General features: G+C 34.2%; 1 protein-coding gene across 4 annotated transcripts in view; it reads right to left on the reverse strand.

The window, feature by feature from the left end:
* Window positions 1-20,604: 20,604 nt before the first annotated feature.
* LOC145662634 (uncharacterized) overlaps window positions 20,605-27,415 on the reverse strand; it is a 94,422-nt gene continuing 87,611 nt past the window's right edge. For all 4 annotated transcript variants that reach the window (XM_081728399.1, XM_081728402.1, XM_081728401.1 and 1 more), the window contains exon 2: window positions 20,605-27,292. In XM_081728399.1, the coding sequence (XP_081584525.1) occupies window positions 26,207-27,292 (1,086 nt within the window). In that variant the 3' untranslated portion in view covers window positions 20,605-26,206. The remainder of the gene's footprint in view (window positions 27,293-27,415) is intronic.

Consider the following 27,415-nt stretch of genomic DNA (forward strand, 5'->3'; position numbering starts at 1 on the left):
ACAACAGAGGGATTTGTTTTTCATCTTCAGTTGCTTTGCCTCAGGCGGTCTGCTGACGAAACGACACAAACGTCCATAGTAAGAAGAAATTTACAAAATAAAAAACGCAAGTGGCGAGCATCCCTATGGGTTATGCAAATTATGCAAACAATCTAAGAATAAAATGACAATAAAAATGAGAAACAGGAACACTTCAGGGCTGAAAAAATATATTTTACCAATGCATAAGAATGAAGCGCAGGAATTATTTCCATTAAAGCAGCAGCTAACTCGAAATATTACAGATTTCTTTAAACTTGGTTTGATTATAATCATTATTATTTTAATTTTTTCTATATTTTTTGGCCAATATTGTAAGGTTAATCACCTTAAATAGCTATAACACCTTTTGATATAGTAATTAATTATTACCTGGTTCCATTATATATATAAAGATAAAGACAAATTATTATTTCTGATACTAGTTTTTAATGCTTTAAACACATGTAATCTTGACTTATTATTTATTACATATGTTACCTCGTAACCATAGTAACTATATATGAAAATTGACAATTGAAAACAACTTACACATCTTCACAAAATTACTCACATAATTCGCCTCTGATTCCCTTTTCTGCAAACAGGCACAGGTAAATTTTACAATATACAACGTTATCGTTGTAAATGGGGCCCGAATGCGGACTTCCGTAGTAGTTTGACTACAAAGGAAAGAACCCTGGAAAACTTTGACACTTACTTTTTGAACAGCCCCTGTATAAGTACCATCGTTCTAATATAAACATAGTTTAAATATATATACAATGCAATACAGTTTTTAAATGATTTCTTGATATGATATACAAATTAACAAATCTTCAAGGAATAATTTGGAAAGAAACTTTGCAACAAATCCTCAGAGAACAAATTCAAACAAAATCATTGTTAAAACAAATGCTCATCCCCTAATGAGCAAATTCCTTTTTTTTTTATCATTTTTATAATTATGGATGAATTTATAAAAGATATGGTACATTAACATCAAATAAGACACATAATTCTAAGATATATCAAATTGAAAACACAATAACAAAAGGACACAACGTAAAATACAATGAATTAAATTATATATTTATATATCCACAAAACACTTCATTTTTCTCCTTTTAAAGAAAGAATTCCTTTGTTAATTGGTCTCAATATTAGCATGCGTCATGACCTCAGAAGGAATTAAAGTTCGAACTAAGTCCAACCACCGTTTTCTAGTCCTTTCGGTAGGTTTCCACAACTTAATTTCATCGATGTTTCGTAATCCTAAAGTTTTGCCTGTCTTTATATCCATAAGTTCAAATACTTTAGGACTAAATTGTTTAGTGCATAAATAAGGTCCGGCATACAACTCACAAAATTTGTATATCCTCTTTAATGCGGCGTCACTTTGACGATGTAACCGTACAAATTAACAATTCCTCAAATTAAAGTTATAAAAGGAAATTGTAACTAAACTATAACGAATAAATTCAATATTTTCAGTTAACTGCCATAAATTAACTTCGTCAATATTCCGTAAATAATGAGTTTTACTCATAATCAAAATATTTTATAATTACATAATGTTTTTCGACAGAAGAACATATCAACCATAGACGTAAGCAAAGGTCAATTTAATACAAATCTATCGGATGCCTTTTTGGATAGTTCAAGTTATACGTTCGAAGGGCTCACTTAAACAACATTGTATCCCACAATCTATAGTATTTCCATAACGATTAGGCACAGTTACATTATTTGGATTTCTATTTACAAAACTCCTGCCATCTGCAAATCGATTTTGTGAAAATCTGCGATAATTGTTATTTCTGTTGAAATTTCTATTGCCATTTCTAAAGTTTCTAGTTCTATTTCTGTAACTAGATTGTGTTTGATTACCGGTACCATTATAGTTATTCCCTCTATTATTAGAACCAGTTACATTAGAATGATTCTCAGGTTGCACATTAATATTACTAACAGAAGCATACTGAATTGGATTACGTCTAGAATTAACCTGACGCCTATCCTGGATTCTATTATTATTATTATTGTGAATTATTGACTGACTTTCATAGCTTTGAACAAGCATGATCAAATGATTGAAGCTAATACACTGTACAGTCATTAACAATTGTTGTAACCTGTATGGCAGCAAAATTCGGATGGATGCAATAATACGGGATTCAGGATAAGTAGGATTTAGAGATCTTAACTCATTGTACGTTGATACCACAAACTCAGTAATACTTCCATGGAGTTTTGGACTGTAGGATTTGGTTCTTAAAATGGCGTCTCTGTTTGCAATCATGAAATCGTTCTCATAATTTGACAGTAAAGCATTTTTGAAATCAGAATATGTGTACAAACTGCTCCTAATAGCTTTATACCAAGTTAGACAAGGCGGTAGCAGTACATGTGGCAACAATTTTAGATATTGGGACTCGTCTATACCTATCAGCCCACATTCATCTTCAAACTTTTCTAGAAACGATCTAGCAGTGATATCCTCTGGTACTCCACTAAATCTAGTAAGAGACTTAACCTCACTAAATCTTATGCGTTTACCTGTATTGATTTTCATACGTCTGTTAAAATTACGTCGGGATGACTGTCTCCCTCTTCTTTCTGTATCTATACTTTCCTCTTCACCGCTTGATGACGTGTTGATTTTCACTACTCTGCGATGGGGACGATTAGGTTGCCGGTTAGAAAAGGCAGAGCTTACTTCGTTCCTATGTCCATCCTCTTGTGATGTATCATCAGGGATACCTTTCTCTTTCAGCGAATTGACCTCTTCCTGTAACCGCTTAATATGGTTCTCGTGCACGCATACTGAGGATTCTAAATCATTTACTGACCCTTGAAATTCATTAACCTTTTGTTCTATTTCTTCTAATTTTCCGTCGTATCGCTCAAATCTGGTGATAATGCATTGATTCATGTGAGCAAGTTCACTTTGAACGGCTTTCCATTTGTTTTCGTGACATATTCCTATTTGTTCAAACTTCGCCTCGAAATCTTGGGTTTGTTGGTTGATCTTTTTCTCAAGATCTTCCTGAAGCTCCTTAATTTGTTGACTTTGTTCTTCCTGGAGTTCCCTAATTTGGTGAGTGTGCTGAGTCTGACCTTCCTTCATTTGTTGGCTTAATTGTTTCAACATATCCATAACTTGATTGATAGTTACAGATTGCAACATGGTTTCTTCTGTGCTATCAGTCATAGATTTATCAGTATTCTGTACGTTAGCCATATTTACCTTTCGTTCTATCTTTCTTCCACTACGTAAACACGTATATTGTATATTCATAAGTCTCTTTAAATAAACTTAAAACCCCGTCTTTACTGATCTTCAAGACTGTACAGGGTCCCGGGTTACGTTGCACCATAAAAATGTAAGGTTAATCACCTTAAATAGCTATAACACCTTTTGATATAGTAATTAATTATTACCTGGTTCCATTATATATATAAAGATAAAGACAAATTATTATTTCTGATACTAGTTTTTAATGCTTTAAACACATGTAATCTTGACTTATTATTTATTACATATGTTACCTCGTAACCATAGCAACTATATATGAAAATTGACAATTGAAAACAACTTACACATCTTCACAAAATTACTCACATAATTCGCCTCTGATTCCCTTTTCTGCAAACAGGCACAGGTAAATTTTACAATATACAACGTTATCGTTGTAATATTGCTAAACACATCATCATCATCATCATCATCATCATCATAGCTATTCTGCCATTATTGGTAGGTTACTTGCTGTAACTGAGAAGCTTTGATGTACGGTGGTCCTCAGCTAGTTTCTTCGTCTTGACATAGCAATTTTCTGTTTTAATACCTTCCTCCAACTACAGTCTCCTTCGCCTCTCCCTCTCTTTTCTTCCATCCTACCCTCTAGCATGTCCCTCATAATAAAGTTCCTCCTCAGCTAATGTCCCAATCAGTTCCTTTTCCTCCTCTCAATTACATTTAAAATTCTTCTTTTCTCTTCTACTGGTACTATTTCTAACACCTTCTCATTCGTTTTACGTTCAACCCAGATAATTATCTCCTTTTTCCTCCATGCCCACGTTTCAAAAACCTCCAATTTTTTCATCGCTTTTGCGTAATGTCCATGTTTCTGCCCCATAGAGTACATATTAGAATCAGCAAAACAAAATCTCTATATTTAATTGTAAGTTTTTTCAAAACCACGATTAGCTCATCTTTGTAAAAAGAAACTGACATTAAGAGTGTAAAAATAATTTTGCAGTTCATATTATTTCAGTAATCTGTGCCGGCTTGATTTTCTTTCGTGCGTCTCAGGAGTAGCCTCCGGAGTTTGGGAACCAGTGGAGTATTGGATCTGTTAAAAAATATAAAAAGATTAGGGGAGAGTTTTCGAAATTTTGGTGCTACTATTCAGCACGTTTCCCCCAATTTTTGTCGTATATTTGAAGTGCCATCTCTTTGCTATCAGATAGGATGATTTTTAAACGTGTTACAGAATTACAGTAGCTCTTATAAGATATAATAAGAATATATCCGTTTTATTCACAGGTACATTATGGTCGTGTACCATTGAACAGGCCCTGTTGTACCTTTGATAATTACAACGTTTCTGCGGCAATAATATAAAAAGAAGCCATAAATATTAATAATTATAAGTTGCAATAAAAAGTTTAGCTATAAAAAGTTCCCTAGAATTGAAATTTATTAATTTAATTCAAAATGGAAGAGAAGTTCTAACAAAAACTTGTGAACAATAAAGTTGAGCATAAACAACTTTTAACATAACCTTACCCTACAATCTTAGCAATTCCATAAATGTCAAATGCCTTTCCAGGGTTGTTTAGATGCCATGTATCTACCGCTTGTTATGGTCTAAACACAGTTTTGTCTAATGGCTGTAACCTGCCTGAAGTATGTGGAGACAGTGTCACTATTATTATCCCAACTTCTCATGCTCTTTCAATTGCTTGCAAACTAAGATGATATTCGTGGTTCAAGGATATCCAGAATTCGTTGATATTTTGTTGGCTTTGTATGATTGATAAAATGATCTAAAAAACTGAGGAAAACAATTTTCATTTGTCCAACCACTAGGATTTTCCGCTCCAATTGTCTCACTTGGTGCCCTCTTTAGATTAAAATGTTTGAGATTTACCCTGGAAAAATCAACATAGGTGGTACGTGGTTACCGAAGACATTTATTCTCGCTATCATTGTCACTGTTTTTCCACGTTCAGCTGAAGTCACTGCACAGACTTCCTTCATTCCTTTAGGGGCTACAATACTTCTGGATTCCTGAACTGTTGATAAGCCTGTTTCGGTCTACATTATATAACCGATCTGTTGGGATTGGTGTGTAACTACGATGAACCCCTCTTAAAGTTTCGAAGAAGCAGTTTTCATGATTAAAGCTTGCGGATCGTACAAGACTAGTTGCTTCTGGCTACCTCAATGAAAGTTCCTGTTTGTGTCTTTTCAGAAACAAGCACATCCACTCCTCACCTGCAATTTCGTTCACAGACGCCACTAACTTCTGTCATTCTTCCTCTTAGCAACGGCAAAATTGTAAACTAATTCTCTTGCAGACTTTTTTGCTCAAACCATCTTTACATATGTCTCCAGGTACTCTGCAAGTTATCTCTCTTCACTCTCTGAAAACACCCTCTTTGTATCGTATCTAACATTGTATGAAACAAGTTTCGAAGAACCAGACTTTAAGTACATTGTCACATGTTTATGGAGAGCAACTAACTTTACTTTGTAGATCCTGCACGTTTCACGAAAAGAGATTCGTCTTTTCGGAGACGCAGTTACGGCAGCAACAATTGTATTCATAGCTTCAGGATCAATGGGCTCTCTTTTTCCCCCAGTCTTAGTTCTCGACATTTTATCTGACACACATGTAAAAACAAGCGGATACTTAGAAACTACTTAAAATTATAATTCATAACTTCATAATCTAACCTAACCCATACAAAATATTTCAAATTGTTTTAACTACTTACACATAGTTTATACGGTTTACCCAACATTGTTAGGGTCGTCAAGTCTAGGAGGCTTAGGTGGGCAGGTCATGTAGCTAGAATGGAAGAAAGTAGAAACGCTTTCAAAGTCTTGACTGGTAGACCCATAGGAAAACGACCATTAGGAAGACCTAGGCGCAGATGGGAGGATAATATTAAGATGGATCTCGCAGAGATTGGAATACAAAGTAGAAACTGGATGCAATTAGCTAAGGATAGAAGTCAGTGGAGAGCTTTTGTGAACCCGGCACTGAACTTCCGGGTTCCATAGGCCATAGAGTTAGTTAGTTAGTTAGTTTTAACTACTTACATCGTGTACCTTTAAACAGTATTATTTATCGTTCAAAGGTACACGATGCATTAATGTTCATAGGTACAAGAGGTTCACCATTACGAAAAAAAAGTTCTCCATTAGCTTAAATAATGCACAGAAGTTAAAACTAAAAATACTACTGTACTCACCAATGATACTATCCCAAGTTTGGAAAAATAAATATTACAATTTGCGAAAACCGAAGAGCAAAATAACTCAAAAGGTAACTACAAAAAATCTTCGTTTTTGGGGTGAAAAAATTGAAAGGAACATTACTCGGCACAACACTCAGTAAACAATAGCCAATCGCGTTTGTAGTGCCCTTTTTCATTTACTCTTCCAAAAGAATTTTAATCACTGCACCTAGATAGCTCTGAATTCGAGAAAAGCACAGGTGTTCAAAGGTACAACGCCTTTCCCTACGAAACGTTGTGATTTATCTTATAAGTAGTGAAGAGTGGGTGCCCATTGAAAAAAAAATGACCTGTTGTACACTGTCGTCATACTTACTTCCGTTACTATTGGTGCATTGTAGAATTTATTATCCCTTATAACCAGAGTAAAATTTACCTATGAAAAGCATAAGATTTCTTAAAAGCAAGACTTGCAAGACTTTTGCAAGCAAGACCAAGACAAAGACTGGGTGTTGCAAGACCAAGACCAAGACTGGATGTGTAAAACCAAGACCAAGACCACCCGGGTCTTGGTCTTGGTCTTACATTTGCTTATCACTACTTTAGGGAGCTAGCTTCGTGCTAACATTAATTTAGAAGCCAAGTATCATGTTTACAACCTACATAATACAACATTTTGATATAGCTACAAGAAACATTTCAAATCACCGTTTAATTTAATTACAGCTGCAGTGGCTAATTACAGTTGGAGATTTAATAAAAGTACTTTTAGTAGGCTATTAATAGTACCAAGTACCGATGTCTGGTCTGACACGCCAGATCCTTAGTCTCAGTCTCTAAAAGACTTCTACATAAAACTGGGAGTTAATTGTTGTTCCGAGGGAGAAAAACTCACGGTGGACGATCCCTCTGATGTCGAGAAACACAATTAACATGGTTTTAATCTTTCATGTGTTCATTCAGCCTTCTTGGGTGAGAGGGCGCCAAGCTGTGCCACTTGGCAGTTGGCTTCTTCGTTTTGAACTCGTATTGGAGTATTCACCTTTCATGATCCGTGATAACATTGCGCCTTGATAAATTTCTACTAGGTGAGATTTTTGGTCGTCGATCAAAAGTCTTGGAACAGTTTCGCAAACACTTTTCTCACCTTAGTCACTATCTCGTGGACGATAGTTTTTGGAATATTTAACATGTCAGCCATTAAACAAACATTCATTCGACAGTCTGTTTCACACGAGTCACATTTTCGTCGTTTGACAAGTGTCCAGCGCGGGTTTCGTCGTCGACCTCTTCACGGCCTTCCGAAAACGCCTTGTGCCATTTGTAGACTTGTCTTTGTGATACACACTCATCCCTGAAAGCCCTTTGAACTACTGGAGAAGTGTCCGCTGCAGATTTGTTGAGTTTCACACAAAACTTGATCGCTATCTTTGTTCCAGTAAGCGCTGCAGCGCGATCCTGAAATTACCTATATTACTGGGGTCAAAGGTCGTAAGAAGAGTAACAAAAAGACAAGAGAGATAAGATATTCGCGAATATTTTGATAACTGTAAAAGAACACAAACAAATGTACATCACATTTCAAAAGAAAGAAGTTTTTATCGAGAAAAAATATAACAAAATAATTCTATAGAGCGTCTCACTCTTAGATTGCAGTACAGGAGTAAATGGCAATGCTTTTCCTTATGCCCATTGTTGCCAACAGCCTGAATTTTGAAATGTTTTTATTTACTAGATATGGATAGATTTTTCTAGAACATTGTATTCTCTATCAACTAATGTGTTTTACTCATATCAAGAAGAATTTTCAAGTATTGAAATAAATTGAAATAGTGAAATCTTACTAATGGCAAATTCTAACGTCGCGTTAAACATATCACGTCATAAGTTCGGAACTATACGAAACACAACGTTGAAACTTATACAACTATTAACACCGTATTTGGTGCCAATGTTAGAAAAGTTGGCATTCAAAAAAGCTTCTTGAATTTTAAAATAAAAAATAAAATGTAAGAGAAAGTGCATATACTATTGCAAAGCAATATCTAAAAAGTTGACTAGTGAGAAACTTTTTTATTTTTCAGCTTAGATTGGGGTGCAAAGCGAGAAAAATATTGAGAAAGGATTGAAGTTATTTTTAAAACAAATTGCAGGTCGATATCTTTCTTTATTTAGGTTTTATGACTTTTAGTGTTAAGAGTAAACTTTCCAAAGCGCGCTCATCTGACCAGAAGAAAGGCAGTGACGAATTTTGCCAATGCTATTTTCCTTATAATGTTTGTTTTAAAGTTACTGATGTAAAGTATTGTGCTATACCGATGAGTATTCACACTTGATGCTATGCGAGATGCTTAACAAAAGCATGGTCGCAAAATCGAATCCTGGACCACACCTACGAGAAACATTGCGTCAACTCCACTCAATCTTACGTTCCACTTACTTCGCCTCTTTTCCTTGAGTTTGAGTCGGTCAAAAGTTTCCGGACAGGCGCTTCAACTTACATTTTTATGAGCTAATCAATTTATATTCGATAGGGAAAGCCACCAATTCGAAATATTTTGTTTGTTTAAGTCTCTATAATGTCTCAGGAGGATAATAGACGTTTTTCGTTTTTGTAACATGTTTACATGTAGTAAAAAAGAAAGATTATTGAACTATTGTAAAGTCTGCCATCATTTTAATTAAAAATAGCGTAATCAGGATCATGCCTGATCAAAGTACGGTTAAACGTCGGCAGTTAATTCCTTTTTATAGTTACCCCTGGATTATAATTCCTTAGTATACAGGCCTTATCAGACACAAATAATGTCAGAAGTTTACATCATTAGTGAACAATATTATAAGATAGAGTACAGTGACGTTTTGAACAGTGTTTGTGTGGATTTTTTGCCTCTTCTGAGGGTTTGTTGCCGTTATTGTTAGAAATCAGGACAGAGGTAAGATCTTAAATGAAGAGGCATACGTTGGAATCACTGCGCGTTATACTGTGGGCTTTTCTATTCGTCAGATACCTTTCAAACTGAAATAGACTCCATCTACTTTTGATGACTCCAGCGAAGACGAAAGAACGTGGACAAAAATCAAACTGGAAGGTCTCGTATTACGTCACGTACGAAAGATCATATTATTGTATTGTTTAGCAAAAGAAATTTGAAACTAACTGCAGCGGAACTCCAATCAGAATTTAATCATAGTTACACTACAAACATTTCAGTTATTACTGTGAATCGACATTTGAGAGTAGCTGCACTCTGGGTAATATTTGCTGTGCAGAAACAGTTAATAGTTTAGTGAAAACGAGCAACAGAGGCTCTAATCGACCTTGAAGAACAAAAATTGGACAACAAATCAGTAGAAACGAGTATTATGGACTGATGAGTCAAAATTTCAAGTTTTTGGACAACGACACCGAGTTTATGTTCAAAGATCTGTTACAGAAAAGATGCGTCCTAAATATGTAACTCCGATTATTAAAGATGGAGGAGGTTCTGTGATACTTTCGAGGTGTTTCGCAAATTCTGGAGTTGGTTGTATTCACAGAATACAAGGAAATCTGGACAAAAATGGTTATTATTCCATTTTAAGTAGCCATACTATTCCCTCAGGATTTGATTTGATTGGTCCCAGAATCACTTTTCTGCACGATACTGATCCGAAGGACACGTCAAAACTTTGTTCTAATTATTTTACGAAGAAACAAGCCAAAGAAGATATTTGTATCATGGAATGGCCTTCCCAGTCTCGAGATCTTAATCCCATCGAACTTCTCTGGGAAGAGCTTGCCAGAAGTGTACGAAAAGACTGTCCAACATCTGCTGATAATGTTTTTGATATTCTGCAGAACACCTGGAATAATAATTCGGATGAAAATCTTCAAAAACTTGGAAGCCGCATGCCCCGATTGGTGAAACGAGTGATAACGGCGAAGGGCGGTTTCTTTGACGAGAAGAACATTAAAAGAATTTGCCAATTTTCGTTGTTGGATAACGTTCTGATGTTATAACTATCATTGTGTTTCTAAACTACCAAGTATACTGTCCAAAATTGCATCGTATTACAAGCCTAACTTAATATTTCCTTGTTTTTTGATCTGTCCGGAAACTTTTGACCGGCAGTATATATAATATCATGTATATATGTAAATGTGACATTCAGACATCGGAAGCGTATAGTTCGTATTTCCTCTCTTCCAAGAAAGACAAATTTCAACTGCGGATGAATAGTAAGTACAGTACACTTGAATCAGTTCAGTTAGCAATAATATAAATCACAAAAATGCAGTTGGTGCTCGAACAAAACGAACTGTTTCTTCAGAAGATCAATATCTATGGAAGGGAGAAAAGCAGACCAATATCTGTTAACAATAAAACTCCTCACTCCTGGTGATAAAAAAAGTTATTTATTTTTGTAATTGATTCATTTACAGTTCGCACGTGGTCCCTAATTCTGACAATTTCGAATTCTGACAATTTTGACAATAAAAGTTGATTTCGTTTGTAATTCCACTTCTTTATTTACTTTGAATATGCAGATGAAGATGAGAAAAACATTAACAACAAATAAGTTCATGAGCTCACAAAGCAGAATGAAAAGGCTCTTTGTTCTTTTCCCCGATGTTTCTTTAGAAAGCATGAAAGAAGCAAAATGAATTTTCGGAGAGTTTGATAATTCTGTTTGCTTTTTGTTTCCTCGTCCAACGATCTGTACCTTGTTGGCTGTCACTATACGTGATTTAAAGTCACAACTTGTGAGTTTGTTAAGAACAGATATAATAGGCTTTCTTTTCATCCTTCTTCTGTTTCCAGACTGACATTGTGTGTCTGAGGTGTCAGAAGTGAGTATAGAAACCACGAGGTTCAGTGTCTATTCACCATTACATTTTGTCATATCATCATAATCATAGGTGTTCTGCCATTTTTGACAGGTCACTTCCTGCCACCGAGAAGCATCCATGATCCATGGTCTTACGTTAACTTCTTCGTCTTCACGTGTGATTTTTCTATTTTGATATCGTCCAGTAGTTGTAGTTTCCTTTGTTCCCTCCCTCTTTTACCTGTCACCATACCCTCTAGCACAATCCTCATGGTACAGTTCCTTCTTAGCCAATGTCCCAGTCAGTTTCTCTTCCTTTTCTTAATTATATCTAAAATTGTTCTTTTGACCCCCAACATTTCTAATATTCTCTTATTCGTTTTTCGTTCGACCCAGCTAATTGTCTCCATTCTCCTCCACACTCACATTGCGAAAACTTCCAGTCGTTTTAAATTTTTTGAATAATGACCATGTTTCTGACCCTTACAGTACAATACTCCACACGAAACATTTCATGAGTCTTTTTCTCAACTTTATTCAAGGTCGCACAAAACAGACTTTCTTTCCCCCTAAAGGCTTCTTTCGCTATTCCAATCCTTGCTTTTATTACATTTCGGATTTATTCCACACATGCTCTTCGGGTTTTCAAAAACAGACTGAATACATGGAAAGGATTTCACCTTTAAGCGAAAGCAACGGAAGTGATTAAAAGCTATTTAGCATGCGTTCTTTTCTTCTTTTTTTAATTTTAAACTTACAAATCTTTCGTTAATATTCACAAATGCATTTATAATTTCCATTATAGTGCGATATTCCATTTAGACCTCCTGGTATTTGTTAAATATCATACTGTTGTTCCGCGCGGAAAATCAGATCTAAACCATCGGAAGTGGGGTGCAGCCGCCTTTACAATATACTTTACAATATAACTTTTGTTTGACAAACGAAATTAGTTTTGCGGATATTTTGCGTACACAGACAAATGAGCGTTTTCGTACGTCATAGTTTCTTGTCACATATTACGATCACTCCTACTCCAACACTCTTATCCAGGTTCATCTTACCCATTGCTATTTCTTAGCTTGCCGCACAATCAGTACAAGAAATTTTTGTGTGAAACAGTTTAGCCTGCCATTTATTTCAATCGTAAGTTTTCTATTCGTTTCATATATTCTCTCGATTTCATATTGCTCCCATTAAATTTTTATTGCAACGATTTATAAATCATCAGAAAAGGAAATCCCCTACCTAACACACAATTATTAGACTCTTGTTTCGTACCCTCCAATTCGACGTTCCAAATGAATTTGCGCAAATGGAATGACAAAAGCGATGAAAATATATGCATTTGAGAAAGGCTTTATTTACAGAGGCAGACACTCTTTCAGTCCTTCTTGATCTTTCTTCAGAAGAAAACATACGGCGGAAGAACTGTGGCAACAGCGCGCTCCATTTACTCTGTACTGCAATCTAAGAGTGAGACGCGCTATAGAAAGAATATTCGCAAAATATTTGAAATTTGAGTGTTGACACTCATCATTTTAATGCAAATCCACAGGGGACGCGGCACTAGTCCTAAACGGCCAAAGTCGTAAAAGGCACTGTTTCTAAACGGCATTGGACCTAAAAATCCCTTGTGGCGCTACCATCGCGTCCGTGTCAAGAATACTGTCAATCTGTTAGTCAAAGTTTTAGATACACTGTTTTATATTACAAAACCAGATGCTAGCTTAGTTCTTACAAGTAATTTGTATAAATATTCTATTGCTCTGAAATAATAAATAAATAAATAAATAAATAAAGCCTATTGTTCTTTCTTGCTATTTGCATGATAGCATTTGTGTGGTGACAAAATATTAACAACCTATCAAATGTGATTCCCGTATCTTTCATAATGTCTGTTTTTAAGAGCCGGCGGGACTCAAGTGACCTTGACAAATCGAAGATAGAGTTTCTCCTTGCAGTTCAAAGTGTTTCCTTATTTTGGCAACAGATGGGGTTGTCGCTAAAATGCCGTCAAAGCAAATGCACCCGTCCTTTTCCTTCGTTTTCCCCTGCATGTGGTCAAAGTTGGACAGCGTAGGAGGGGGATGGTTACAGCTGTAAATGGGACAGAAGAGTGAAATTCTTTTCTTTTGGCTAAAAGAGAAACAGAACTGAAGAAACAAATAAATAAGAGGGACCAACATGATATCAGCCGTCAGCTCCGTGTCAGAGAGGCACTCAAATATCTACAACGGTCACAAACATACCATAGAGAACTAAAGCACTTGTCGCCTGTCTCTTTCTCAAAGGATTCTACCTATGGTAAATAACAGAATAGTGCGGGAAGAATCTGATATAAAATGAAGAACCATGCCAATATTAAAACACACACACACACACACACACACACACACGGGAGAGTCGATATTCTAATTTATTTAGGGCCTTCGTGGTTTAAAAAAGAAAAAAAAACTTGGAATTGAAAGGCAGAAAACCCAGACAAAGATTTGAAATGTATTGACAATGTGAATCATTTTTTTAGTGGAATCCATTTCCTGATTTTCTTTTCAAAATATGACTACCAGATTTACCCTCTCTCTCGCCTTCACATTCGAATGGTCCTGGGTTCGATACCAGTAGCTGACCATCCTGAGTTTTTCCTATTATAACAGGAAAAAGCCGCAATGTTACATTCAGCCTTGGGGGCCGGCTTAGAAGGACAGGAGGGAGCACATGCCCTGCTTGATGTTGGTTTTTATTGGGGGAAATAGACCACTTCATTAACAATAGAATTAAAAGATGTGTCACTCATGTCCAAAATTATTGTCGCACGTCTATAAATATGTTATTGTAGGAATATAAGTTGATAACGAATTCACCCGGTATTTCTTATAATGTTAGTATGCGTACAATCGGCAAAGACATGTATGTGGCAAATTTCATGTCAAAAGAGCAGTAAATAAGAACAATAAAACGAAAACAAAACTTTCGTGTCCATTTAGCAACATTTTATTTTACTCATTCTAATCTTCGTATTTATAATTACTGTATTTTCCAATGAAATTTACCACATATATTTCCCGATTGTACACATAGTATCAGTATTTAAAGTCTCCTGCAAAATCATTATTACATGATATTTTTACAAGAAAGTTAGAGATATGCGACAATCATTTTGGACATGAGTGTACAAGGATGTAACAGGTGTTTGTTTCAAACATTAAATAAGTGTTCGTATAAATTGAACTTATTTCCTGACGTCATAGAACTAAGAACTGTTGCAGAGCGATGTAAGTCCGGTGACAATACAACATTCCATTCTTACTTTCATACTTTGCAATATATCTGTTTATTTTAAAAGCAAATTTTAATATGTTTTTATTTTCAACTTCCTTATCCTAAAATAAATACTAGCCTTTAACCAGCCCTAGTATCCCTGGTTGCATATCACTTTAGGATTTGGAAAAGGTGTCCAACGAATTAAAAAAATGATAAGACACCTTTTAAAGACATTCTTTTGTTAATAAATTCCCACTAAAAAGTTAAAAATAATTTTGTTTATGCAAGACTAAATAAAAAGAATGGAGCGCGTCATTTTAAGAATTTATAAAGTAACTGTAAGCCTATATGAGAGCGCATCCCATTTTTTTTTAGTCACGCATAAACTTTTTTTTTTAACTTTTAAGTGCGACTTGATTAATGAAAGAATGTCTTTAAAATGTTTATTATTATCTTTTTTTTATTATTGTTAATGTTTGCGTCCTTGGCATAGGGTGTTTATTTTGGTAAGGTACCGTATGGTACGTTTCTATACTACTAGGGTATATTAAAGTTTAGTTTCCTATGCGTTACTACATACATTAAAAAGCATTTTTTTTTTTTTTTTAAGAATTACTACCGAATATTACTACCGCTCCGCTAATAAGAGGGAGACAGATTGAGGATACCAAACACCCCTACCGTTGACTGAGAAATATTTAGGTGTCGACACTGTTGAGCAACATCTACATATGAATTTGAATGTTTTATGGGCTTTAGACAAGGGAAACATGGGGGACAGAATGTTGGAAGCAAGTAGTCCAGTCCCTAGTTTGAATGCCTGGAATGAGTAAGGACTCTTCCCCCCTTGGTAAAACCTGCCGGAATTGGAAGCAATATCAAAGAAACACTGCTTCGAAAAAATAGGGAGCAAACATGCATAAATAGTCAGAGTCGGATTTAGGTTTAGTGGGACCCCAAGCTGTTGAAGGTAATGGGGTCCTTTATGTGTCCAGATGAACATAGGCATCCTACATACAGCAATGAAGAAACTAGAGATAATTTAGGAAGCAGACTGGTAGAAGGAGTCCTATTAATTACACGAACGTAGGCAAACTATGGTTTAGCTCCTCCCTTGATCATATCCTGGATCCGCCACTATATATATATATATATATATATATATATATATATGTACATGTATGTATGTATATAAATGTGTGTGTCTAGTATGTTGTACGATGGAAACTGATGAAAGAGCTTTATACCATATTATTCTTGATTTTTTGACAGGTAAACAAAGAATATTTCGGGAATTAATCTATCCTAAAGATAATAATAATGTATCTTATTTTTTCTCTTGCATGTATATTCTTAGTCCTGCAGGAAGTTTTCATTTCTTTCTTGGAATAGATAAACGAAGACTTTGGTTCGGCTTCTCCTTCACAAATTTTTGTCGAAAGGTTGACTTTATCGCTACAAACACAAATTACTTCTCACAGAAACCATCTACAAACACACTGTACTGCTGAAACAGAAACCATCAACCAAAGAGGTCATAAATTTTGCCATTCCTCGTGTTTGAAGTTCCCGTTCTTCACAATGATTTCCTTCCTCCTGTCCCTGTTAAGAAGTTCAAAGTAGATTTTCAAAAGGACTGGCTCCCGCTGAGAAGGAAAGTGGGATGAGGAATGACTATAGTGCCATCTAGCAGTTATACGGCCAAGTACGTGAACACGAAAAAATCTGATTTCTGTAGATTCAATTATGAAGGATATAATTTCTCATCGATTGTGAAATGGATGTCTTTGGAAACAGCGAAAAAATAGTACAGTAGCGCACAAATACAAAGATTGTACTCCATTCTCAAAAAAGTCCGGAGTTTTTAGCTCTTTTCCTTACTGTAAAAAAAAACAGAAGACTTTTCCGTCTGATTTTGATCATTTTCTTATGGGAATTTGGATTATAATTATCTGTATTTATAAGAAGAAACTATCACGCACAGCGTTCAAATTGCACCTTTAAAATGACATGCATCATATTTAGTGCGCTACTGAGACATTTTTGCGAAAGAACGAAATGAAACCGTGATTTGCCTAAAAAATGGTTGAGATCCCATGTTAAATTGAACACCAATATTCCGGCCGCTGTGGCGCACTCCTTCTCCCTCTTAATAATTCCCACACCACTGACCTCGTATTAGTAACATATGTTATGTTTTAGTTATATACGTTATAAATTTTGCTTTCTTTGTGCTGATTTGAAGTAAATTATTTTTACACATACATTTATCATATTCAACTCTTTCCGTAGCAAATAGTTGTCATACTCGTAATTAACTACTCTTTACTTGTTACCATCATTAACAGTAGTTTTAGTATTACTAACATAGCTGTTACCGTTAGAATTAACTATTAGTAGTAGTAGTAGTAATATTTTAGATATGCTATATTTTTGAGACCTGAGCCTTTACTGTACGTGAAGTTAAAATCAAAGGTTATGTCACAGACGGCAAATGATGGCTTAATACCCAAAACAAACTCTTGGCCCCCCAAGTGGGGGTTAGTCTGTGTTTAATAATAACAGCAAATTGATAATGTTTATAAAAGATTGTGAAAGAAACACTTTTTAAAAATTAAACTACATCAACATGTTAAAATAATTTTAAAAACTTAATTAACAGGTTGACTGCCAAGGTGATTTGAGGGTACTGGTCCCAGGAGGCCACAAATTTCTTCTTACCTTTGGCTCGAATATGGATAGTTATATCACATTTTTGTCGCGATATTTTGTTTCTCCCGAAAATGTACCAATGGGAGCCGAGCACCATATGTGATGCTCATGGTCTCACAGTAATTTGTGACAATGAGCATCATATATGATGCTCAAGAACCTGAATATTTTAGTAATTTGTGATATCAAACATGAGCATCATATATGGTGCTCATGGCCCCAGAGAGAAATAAAGTGAGCACCACCTATAATGCTCATGGCAGTTAATTAATCATCCCCTTTGTACTCCCATTTGCTTAACTGGACGAACCCAGACCTACAAGAAAGAGAGTTTTCTGCCCAAGTCTCATAAGCAGTGGGGAATTTAAATACTATAGAAAATGACCCTCCTTCCCTCTTAGAAATGTAATTTTCAAGACGCTGGAACATATATTTTATTACTTTTAGCTAAAAGTTGATATACCGAGTTTCACGCATCCAGCTTAAGCAAATCCTTCTTTACTTTATAAATATTTTCGGAATAAGTAATTGGAAATTCGAACATTAAAGGAGGTCCACACTTTGTTCTTTCTTTTTTGTGTGTTGAATTTTCAGTTTTTTTTAAACCGTGGAAAGTTTATATGGCAAGTTTCATTTTACTAGCTTCAGAGATTTACGAGATACACTACTCTTTTTTTTAAAAAAAAATCTTACCCCGCCCTTTTTACGATACGTATTTCCAAAAATTCTTCCTTATATTCTGCTTTCTTAAGAAAACTTTTTTTTTTAATTAAAATTTAACGACTACTTGTAGTAGTATACCAGAAAGTCACTTATCTTAACTCTTTTATATATGGGTACAGAAGATAAACACAGTCAAACTCATTGAATTTCATGAACAGTTTCCGATTTCTTTTGACAACTTATTCGTACATTTCCCACAAGCTATAGTTCTAAATTCACGCACTGTCAAAGCCCAGGTTTCAAAAAGGTAACAAACTTAAAATAAATTATTATTATTATTAATATATGTATGTATGTATTTATGGACGTATGCAATATATATGTGTTTATTGTCTTATTGAAGCTTTCGTAATTTGGAAATATACCTTTGGTTTACTTTTAATACGAGGGCTATCCAGAAAGTAGATTACGTTTTCGTCTGTGTCCGCTAGGGGCGGGGCTAGCGCGGCCATCTTGGGGTCAGAACGTTGCGCAGCTCAGTCGGCATCTAGCCGTGCTAGTGAGAGGTTCGTGCTGTGCTCCGTTAAGATACTGTGACGGTTTGAAATGTCTGCGTTAATTGAAAATCCCGCGAGCTGCGAGGTGCGTGCAGTAATAAGGTTTCTGACAGCAAAAAACTGTAAACCGATAGAAATCTATCGGCAGCTGTGTGAAGTGTATGGGGACAACATTATCACTGAAGGTGGAGTGCGACAGTGGGTCATAAGATTTAAAAATGGCCGAACCAATGTTCACGACGAAGATCGAAGTGGGAGACCCAGCAAAGTGACTGCCGAACTTGTCGAAAAAGTCGATGTTAAAGTCCGTGAAAATCGAAAGTTCACAATAACGGAACTTTCTTTGAGTTTTCCACAAATTTCGCGAAGTTTGTTGCACGAAATCATCAGCGAAAAGCTTGGTTACCACAAGTTTTGTGCAAGATGGATTCCAAAAATCTTGACAGAGGACCACAAAAATCAGCGAATGGCTGCAGCGTTGCACTTTTTGGACGCCTACAATAAGGATGGTGACTCTTTACTCGATCGCATCGTTACTGGTGACGAAACATGGGTGAAACACGTGAACTGTGAAACGAAATTGCAATCAATGCAGTGGGGGCACACAGGTTCTCCCCAAAAACCCAAGAAATGCATGCAAACAATGTCGGCAAGGAAGATGATGGCGACTGTTTTTTGGGACAGAAAAGGTGTGATTTTGGTGGACTTCCTGGAAAGAGGCACTACAATAAACGCTCAAAGGTATTGCCAAACTCTGCAAAACCTCAGAAGAGCAATTCAAAACAAGCGCAGAGGAATGTTGAGCTCTAAGATCTTGTTGATTCACGACAACGCCCGGCCCCACACGGCAAATGTCACGCGTGAAGTTCTTGAATCTTTTCAGTGGGAGTTGTTTCCTCATCCGCCGTACAGTCCCGACCTGGCACCGAGCGACTTCCACCTATTCCCAGCAATGAAGAAGTGGCTGGCTATGCAGCGTTTTGATGACGACGAACAGCTGCAAGAAGAGGTAACGAAGTGGTTGAAGTCGCAGGCGGCCGAATTTTTCGACGAAGGAATTTCCAAGCTCGTACATCGCTACGATAAATGCCTTAATTTGAATGGTGACTATGTCGAAAAGTAGTATTTGTGTGTGGCTTTCATCTGTATATAATAAAATTTGTTTCCTATACTTTGTTGATTTTTTATTCCAAAACGTAATCTACTTTCTGGATGGCCCTCGTATGTTAAAAAGCCTACTTCCCTAGAAAAGTTTGCAGGCTACACCCCTAAATGACTATATATTGGTTTCTTCCAACGTATTGTGTTACGTATTACATTAGTAATTTAGCGTTATTTGTTGATTTTTTCTGGCTTATACATATCAACTCGTATCAAAATACACTGTGAAATATAGTAATTGTCTGCGTTCTTAATATACGATTATGTAGTCGGTATTTAGTGTTCACTTGTGAAGTATCTATTGGGCTTTTGTCCTAATTAAGCAAACTTTAATGGGCTTTTTCCTACCTTTGGAAAGTTAGAGTGGGCTTTGTAAAATACACTACACAGAGTATATATATTGCAATTCTGAGTACTTACTTGGCTTCAGAAAATCTGGTAAAATATGCTTTTTAAACACTTTTACTTTATTTTATTTATTTATTTTTTTTAAGGAATTAGTCATGGGATTCTCGTACCGGTATCTCAATTTGAAAGAAACGAATTTCTTAATCAATTATATAATTATTTCTTAGAATGAAATAGGTTATATAATGTAATTCATGTATAACTGCAAAACAGATAATAATACTAATTTTAGTAGTACAAATATAGCTATTACCGTTGGAATTAGCTACGTTCGTAACATTATTGACAATTAGTTACTGCATCGTCGCAATTTCGTGTGGTGGTGACGAATTTCAGAACTAAAGCAGGTGAATGAAAAAGGCACAAGACCTAAACGTTCTTTCTTTACGTATGTATTTATATACGAACTCTGTAGAATTTTATCATTGTAATAAACGAATGCAACATGTGACTTAGTTACTCTGAAAAAATCTTGGATACATTAAGAAAAAAACTAAAGAACAGAATAGATTGTTAAAAATGAAAGAAAGACGAGTATTTGACAACGTTTCTTTATTTTTTTTTAAATATTTCAGTAAAACTATATAACAAGAACGCCTTCACTTTGTACTGCACATAATGATATATCTATAAAGAGATATATCTTCTGCAGGAAACATGAAAAATATATATATATTTTTAAAACACTGGTGGCGCTCGTATTTTAGACCTTCTTTACAATGTAATAATACAATACATTATAGGATTCTTTTTAAAAATGTTAATATATATATATTTCTTTTCTCTGTGTACAAAAAAATAATACGAAATGACATCACAGAGCATTTATTAATGAATCACAGATTCCTTTTTTAAAAAACTCACAGCACCACGCTTATAAAAACTAAGTCCATTTTTCATGCTTTTAGAAAAGAAGAAAACATAAATGTAATAAAATATTTTAAAACTTATTAAACCAAATGCACAAGAAAATACCACATTAATACAGAACTATAGAAATGAATATTTTTAAAGTAAAGAAAATACTTTTTCCATTAAGAGAAATCTGTTTTTGACTATATTGTGATCGAAATATGACATTGTAATTTTTTTTAAAAAAAAGAACATTATTTCGTTTCTCCTTAAATAATTATATGATAAAAGAAAAATATGGAATGCATATGAATAAAACTTTTAAAACAAATTTAGATTAAATATAAAGGTCAAACTGTAACACCATTATCACTCAAAATAATTCATCTTTATAAGCTTAAGGCAGTGGAAAGTCTCTGGACAATCGACCACAGTATTGATTTCATTTGTTGTCTATATTGTAGAACTTTTATTAAATCTTCATAAAACATATATGTATTTATATTTAAAAATAGGAACAACATTTTGTAATTGACAAAAAGTTTGTTCACTGCACATCCTTGTAAAAAAAACTAATATACATTTAAAATGGAATATAATGATTGTACATAAAGTAAAAATAACCTGCATCCAGTAGTGAATGTCTTTCGAGTTTACTGGTAGGAAGTGAATGATTATAAATTGTTTGTGTGTTGAGATCAAAAATTCTAGCATTGATGAAGTAATGTCTTTTTAACATATACACATATTTTTAAAGAAGACAGTAGTACTAGTTCGCAGTTTGAAGATTACGATCTTTTCTTACAACGTGTTCGTTCGGTGTTTGTTAGTTAATTTGTTTGTATTTTCACTTACAGGATTAGTCAAAATTATGTTAAGAGTTAAATGCTAAACACATGTATTCAATATTCAGAACTCAAAAACATTTAGCCCATGTGCAACATTTAATGTAAGTTTTCAACATTGTTATCAACACACGAATGGAAAAATCCAAGTTCTGACATACAATTCCATAGGAATAAATACCATATTTCTTATTCCTTCCTCGAGATAATTAACACTCCAAACTCTCTCTTCCAGCATATACCATAAGAATGAAACATATATGTACCATATTTGTCACCCATTATTTATATCTAAAACTAAAAAAAAAAAAAAAAACCTTTTCCACTTAGGCTTTAACATAAATTTGACTAATCCTTTAATGATTACAATGAACTTTAAAAAAAATATACACGTTTTGGCGATACTACCTCTAAACAGCTCAGTCTTTTTGTTTTCGTATATACAATATAAATCTCTTTCTTTCAAAAGGTTATGAACTTTCCCATATATTTTGTCCCACTCTTTCCAATCATTTTCTTATTCTTTTCTACCATAAGGTAAAATATTTCTAACATCTTGATATTGGGCTTCATAAAACAGTAGTTTATGACAATCAAATTCATTTTTAAAATTGTTAATCAACCTTAGCAACAAAACTGAAATTTTAAAATTTTAATTTCAACCAACACTAAAAATTTTAGTAACAATTCTGATTTGAATTTACAACATTATAATTCGTAAACTAAAGATCTTACTTGCACAATAATAGTTTAGCTTCAAAGGCACATACAAAGAAGTTCATTTGTAGTTTAAAATGACATTATTCACCAGTACTATATTTTTCTTTGAAATATGACATACACACAAGAAAACATAAAATAACATATTAGAAAGAAAACAAAATAACGAACGAAAAAATGCATTAATTTATATAATTGCATTTTATTGTGACATTCCTGTATAACGGATTGAACGAATCTCAAAACAACAATAAAAATATTGTAGAATTCATGCACACTTATAAGCAAAACAAGAATCACCAAACAAATGCATTATGAATGTTGGTTTATCATTTTGTTGTTGCAAAATTAAGGCGAACTGATTATAGTTATAAATGAATTACTTTACAACATAAATTATCGTGAATGAACTGACAACATTGTTTGAAGTAAGTGAGAGAAACATCGATTCATTTCACATCTAAGATATTTTGTTAATTATTAACGATTTTATCAAGAAAAAGTACATGTTAGTACTGGTTACTGAACAGAATATGAAAACTTCATCTGTTATCAATGTTTTTGCCCATTGTATTTAAGATTTCAAATCGTACATAATACATACAAGAAGGCATATCGAATCATGACAATATAAGAGTATTGATTATACACTTAAACTGTTATCTTAATCTAAAATACAGAAAAAAAGTATCGGATATGACATTTCAACCAAAAAAATGTCACTGTAACTTTCAAATAAAAAATAAAGTAATTTCTGTCGTTAAACAAAATAAAGAAAATGTACGTGCAACACAGTAGATGCATACGTTATATATTTCTCGTCAATAATGTACTCTCGTTTTACATTCAAAAACTTGAAATGTTTCTTGTAGAACTAGCTAGAAAATACATTATTCGGTATTTATAACATTACATTACTAAGTACTTTGGACTTGAAACATTCTCATGATTTACTTTTATATGGACTCCATCTCTGTACCATCTCTTTAAGTATAACGTAGAAAAATAATAGTAACAATATAGCTACAAGACATTTTGGAAAGACTCTCTTAGACTAACAGATATTTTAGAGTTTTTCTTTCAATATAGACTCCAATTCCGTTTTAAACTCTACTCCAAGTGAGAAATAAGGTCAAAGATTATTATGATTTGAAACCAAATCATGCTTTTCCCTTTTCTCAGATTAATCATGATTCTTGAAAGCAAAATACTTATATTTGTTTTAAAATGAACAACTGTGCGTTAAAATCCATTTATAGTTTAAATGACGTAACATAGTACAGCTCAATATTCTTTCTCTCCATTTGATTGACATGATGATGATATATTACTGTTATCATTCACAAGAACTACTAATACAAAGTCAATTAAAAGAAATCTTAATTTTTCACGCTACATACATATATCTAAAAAAAAAAAAAAAAAAAAAAAAAAACTAAGTTGAAAATTATTACATTTACGCTTGTGCAACAGTTTTATCAAAATTTCTGTTTTAATATCAGTATCAATCGTAATTCTTTTGATAACGAACTGGAAGTTTTCATATGTTTCTTTCTCACTGCATATGCCACATTGTAACGAAATATATTAAAATGACTATTCGAAAGAAAATGAAACATTTTTAGTTTAACATCCCATAACTCTATCTTCTTGGCTACAGTGATGGTATGTAGATACATGACAAACAATTAGTAGAATAAGAAAATGAAAGTATCTCGAGAATGACCATAGAAACACACACTTAATGTTTGCACATCAAAAGTAGCATTACTTGTGGCGTTTAATAACTGTACTATTTTAAATAAATACATTATATATAGAATACGATAAAAACGCACTTGTAAACAAAAAACACAACTTCGCCAGACTATTACAACATTTAATAGTAATAGTATTCATGAAAACAGTAATCAAATTCATGATACGGAAAATGAGTAATATTCTTTGTATACACTTTGCAGCAAACGTTAAGTATCTAAAATAGAAATAAAAAGTTCAAAAAGTTTTCAAGATACATGTACAAAGACGATATCTCCGAAAATATATTACCTGTTGATAACAATAATTATTTTTAAAAAAATAAGTTCCACCACATTGAGTCCAGAAAAATGACGGTCAATATGAGTGTGTTTCTTAGAGTAACACTGCTGTATAATATTTAAAAAATTTGATTTAAACGTTTTAATAAATGACGATCCCTGAAGTGAATTCTATCTCCAAGTTTTCACAGGAATTCTAACAATACACCTTTAAAAATTAATTTTAATTTAGTTTTTTTCTGGTATATTTGAAGAACAGGTTTATATGTGAGAACTCAATTTCAGTTTTTATGGTGATAACATGATATCACCAAGATCGTTTACACAAGACAGCTGTATCATACAAAGTCAATTCGAAATAAATATTTAAGGAACTGTATATGTGCTTATACTTGACATAGTATATACAGGAAATAACGATAATACGTTTATCCAAGAAATCGATGGGGAAATATTACTGATGTTTTACTAGCTTAAGCAACAACCAAGCATGCAATAGTTTTGTTTAATTTATTTTTTAGAATGATTGTAATCTGTTCTGATAATTACAAGGTTGATCAGAATTTGTCAGTAAGCACATGTCTATAAAAGAAAATTTGAAATAAATTTTCCACAATGAATAAGGTAATACTAGAAATCTCGACAAAAGAAGAAATTAAAATAGGAGAAAAAATATTCAAGAAAGTAAACGGATTTCGGTATCCAGACTTATATGAGATTGGATGATAAAAGTAACATATCCGAGACAGTAAAAGACGGAGTGCAAGAAGGAAATAAAGCGTATAACACCAACCACAAAGCAGCATAACAAGAAGTACCAAACGCAGATATGCAGGGCACTAATTAGGCCAGTCATTACGACGTATGGTTTCGAGATTTAGACACTAAAGAAAGAAGATATAAATATGCTACTCAAATTTGAAAGGAAAATAATTCGGAGGATATACGAACCAGTGAAAGGAGAAATATGGATTATGCAGAATAATGAAGAAATAAACAACATATTGAAGAACGAAAGACAAAGTTAGATTTGTTAAATGAAGAATAATTACCTTTGCTCGACAAGTATTGAGGATAGATGAATAAAAATGCTCAAAAGAACAACCAGTGGAAGAAAGGATATATGCAAATAAGAGAAGAGAAGAGAAGAGAAAGACAGAAGATAAGATGAATGGATCAAGTTCAAGATGACCTAAAGATAATGCATAAGAAATTGAGAAAAGAAAGCAATGACAGAACGGAATGAAGGAGGAGGGGACATATTATCAAAAGACAAAGCACACCGTGCTTTAGCATCAAGTTATAAAGTAATAGATAAATTATTCTTATTGCGATATAAGTTCACATATCGAGTATCTGTTACACACAGTTGTTCATTCTAGTTGTCATGATTCGTTACTCTTCATTATATGTAAATTAACAATATTTTCTCAAAATAGAAAAATAGCAGTATGTAGAAAATGTATTGCTCAACAAAATCTGAATAGGTAAAGTTACTGGGCTTACATACCTATATATTAATGACGTATGTTTACATAGTTGTACTACTGCTGAACTAGATGACTGGAACCAATGAATTTATAACGGAAACTTTTCTTACACATGAAATATGAAAAATATATGTTTTAATGTATATATTGTATATGATTTTTTTCTTTTAAGTTTCCAAGTGTGAAATGTCTCAACGGGTTTGATTATTTCTCACCTTGTTGCTTTGTTGCTGATGAACATAATGACCGGAACTTCCATTTCCACGCCATTTCGACTGTTGAGGCTTCGTATTGAAATGAGTTGAGATCTCTTTAACAATTGCCTCCGCTGAGAGATCGCTGGTACTGTTGAGATAACTGGTGAACTCCTTCTTTTGTATGAGAGCTCCTTTTATTTCCTCTAAAAATCTAGTAGCTCCAAGTGTCCTGAATTTCCTCTTCAGTGTTTCATAGTCGTAACCCATCATCAGTAGATTCCACTTAACAGCGCCAGCTTCTTTCTTATCTTTCATATGAGCTACAAGGTTGTCCATATGCTTTCCTCTCTTCCGAGCCTCGTTCTTCCATTCGAACAAAGCATTCACATACTCACATGTGAAGCTGTAACGACGAATGGCAGGAATCGTCAGATTTAAGTCGCCATCTACTTCCAAATAAGTCTTCAGGAGACGATAAACCGCCTTTGCATCTCCTACTGCGTCGTGGTTGTGTTCATATTCCTCTCCTACGATGTCTAAATACAAATTTTGCAGGGACAAAGACTCGAACTCTTCCCTATGTTCAACAGCAAATAGACCATATGAGTCACCAAAGCCACTTACCACGCGGAAAAATTTGTTCAGGAGGCTGTGACGCTTTAGAGCAGCCAACAGCAAAGGTACGTCCAGAAAGAATGTCCCATGGCTCACAATGACTACCCCCTGGCTCCTTCCTTTAGCTTTTTGCAGCCACTCAATGAAGTCCAACAATGCCGTTCGTTCGTCCTTTGTACTAAGTACCTGCTTCGTCTTCACGTTAATCAACATTTTTCTCCTTTCCCGAATTATTACCTTTAGATTGTTGACCTCGGTGGCCTTCGGGTGAACCGCCTTTTTATCAGGGAGAACATATTGGCAGAAGACACCTTGCTCGGGACAGTAAGCACCAATCTGGCAGATGACATCACTAGGCAGTCTTCCTGTAGTTTCCAGGTCCCATGTCACCAACGTATAATTCCTGGAAGCAGGAACTATTTCTTCTCGTGGAGGGAGCTTATGCTGTGTTTGCATCTCGGGAATCTGGGAAACAACAAAAATATTATATTTAAAAATGTGTAATAAGAAGTATTTTCTTAAAACTATCGAAACAAATTATATTGTATACACAAATCTATCAGACACTAATTAACATTATTATACAGG

Source organism: Thermobia domestica, chromosome 10 (genome assembly GCF_964235325.1).
Source record: "Thermobia domestica chromosome 10, izTheDome1.hap1.1, whole genome shotgun sequence".
In the NCBI taxonomy this organism is placed as follows: domain Eukaryota; kingdom Metazoa; phylum Arthropoda; class Insecta; order Zygentoma; family Lepismatidae; genus Thermobia; species Thermobia domestica.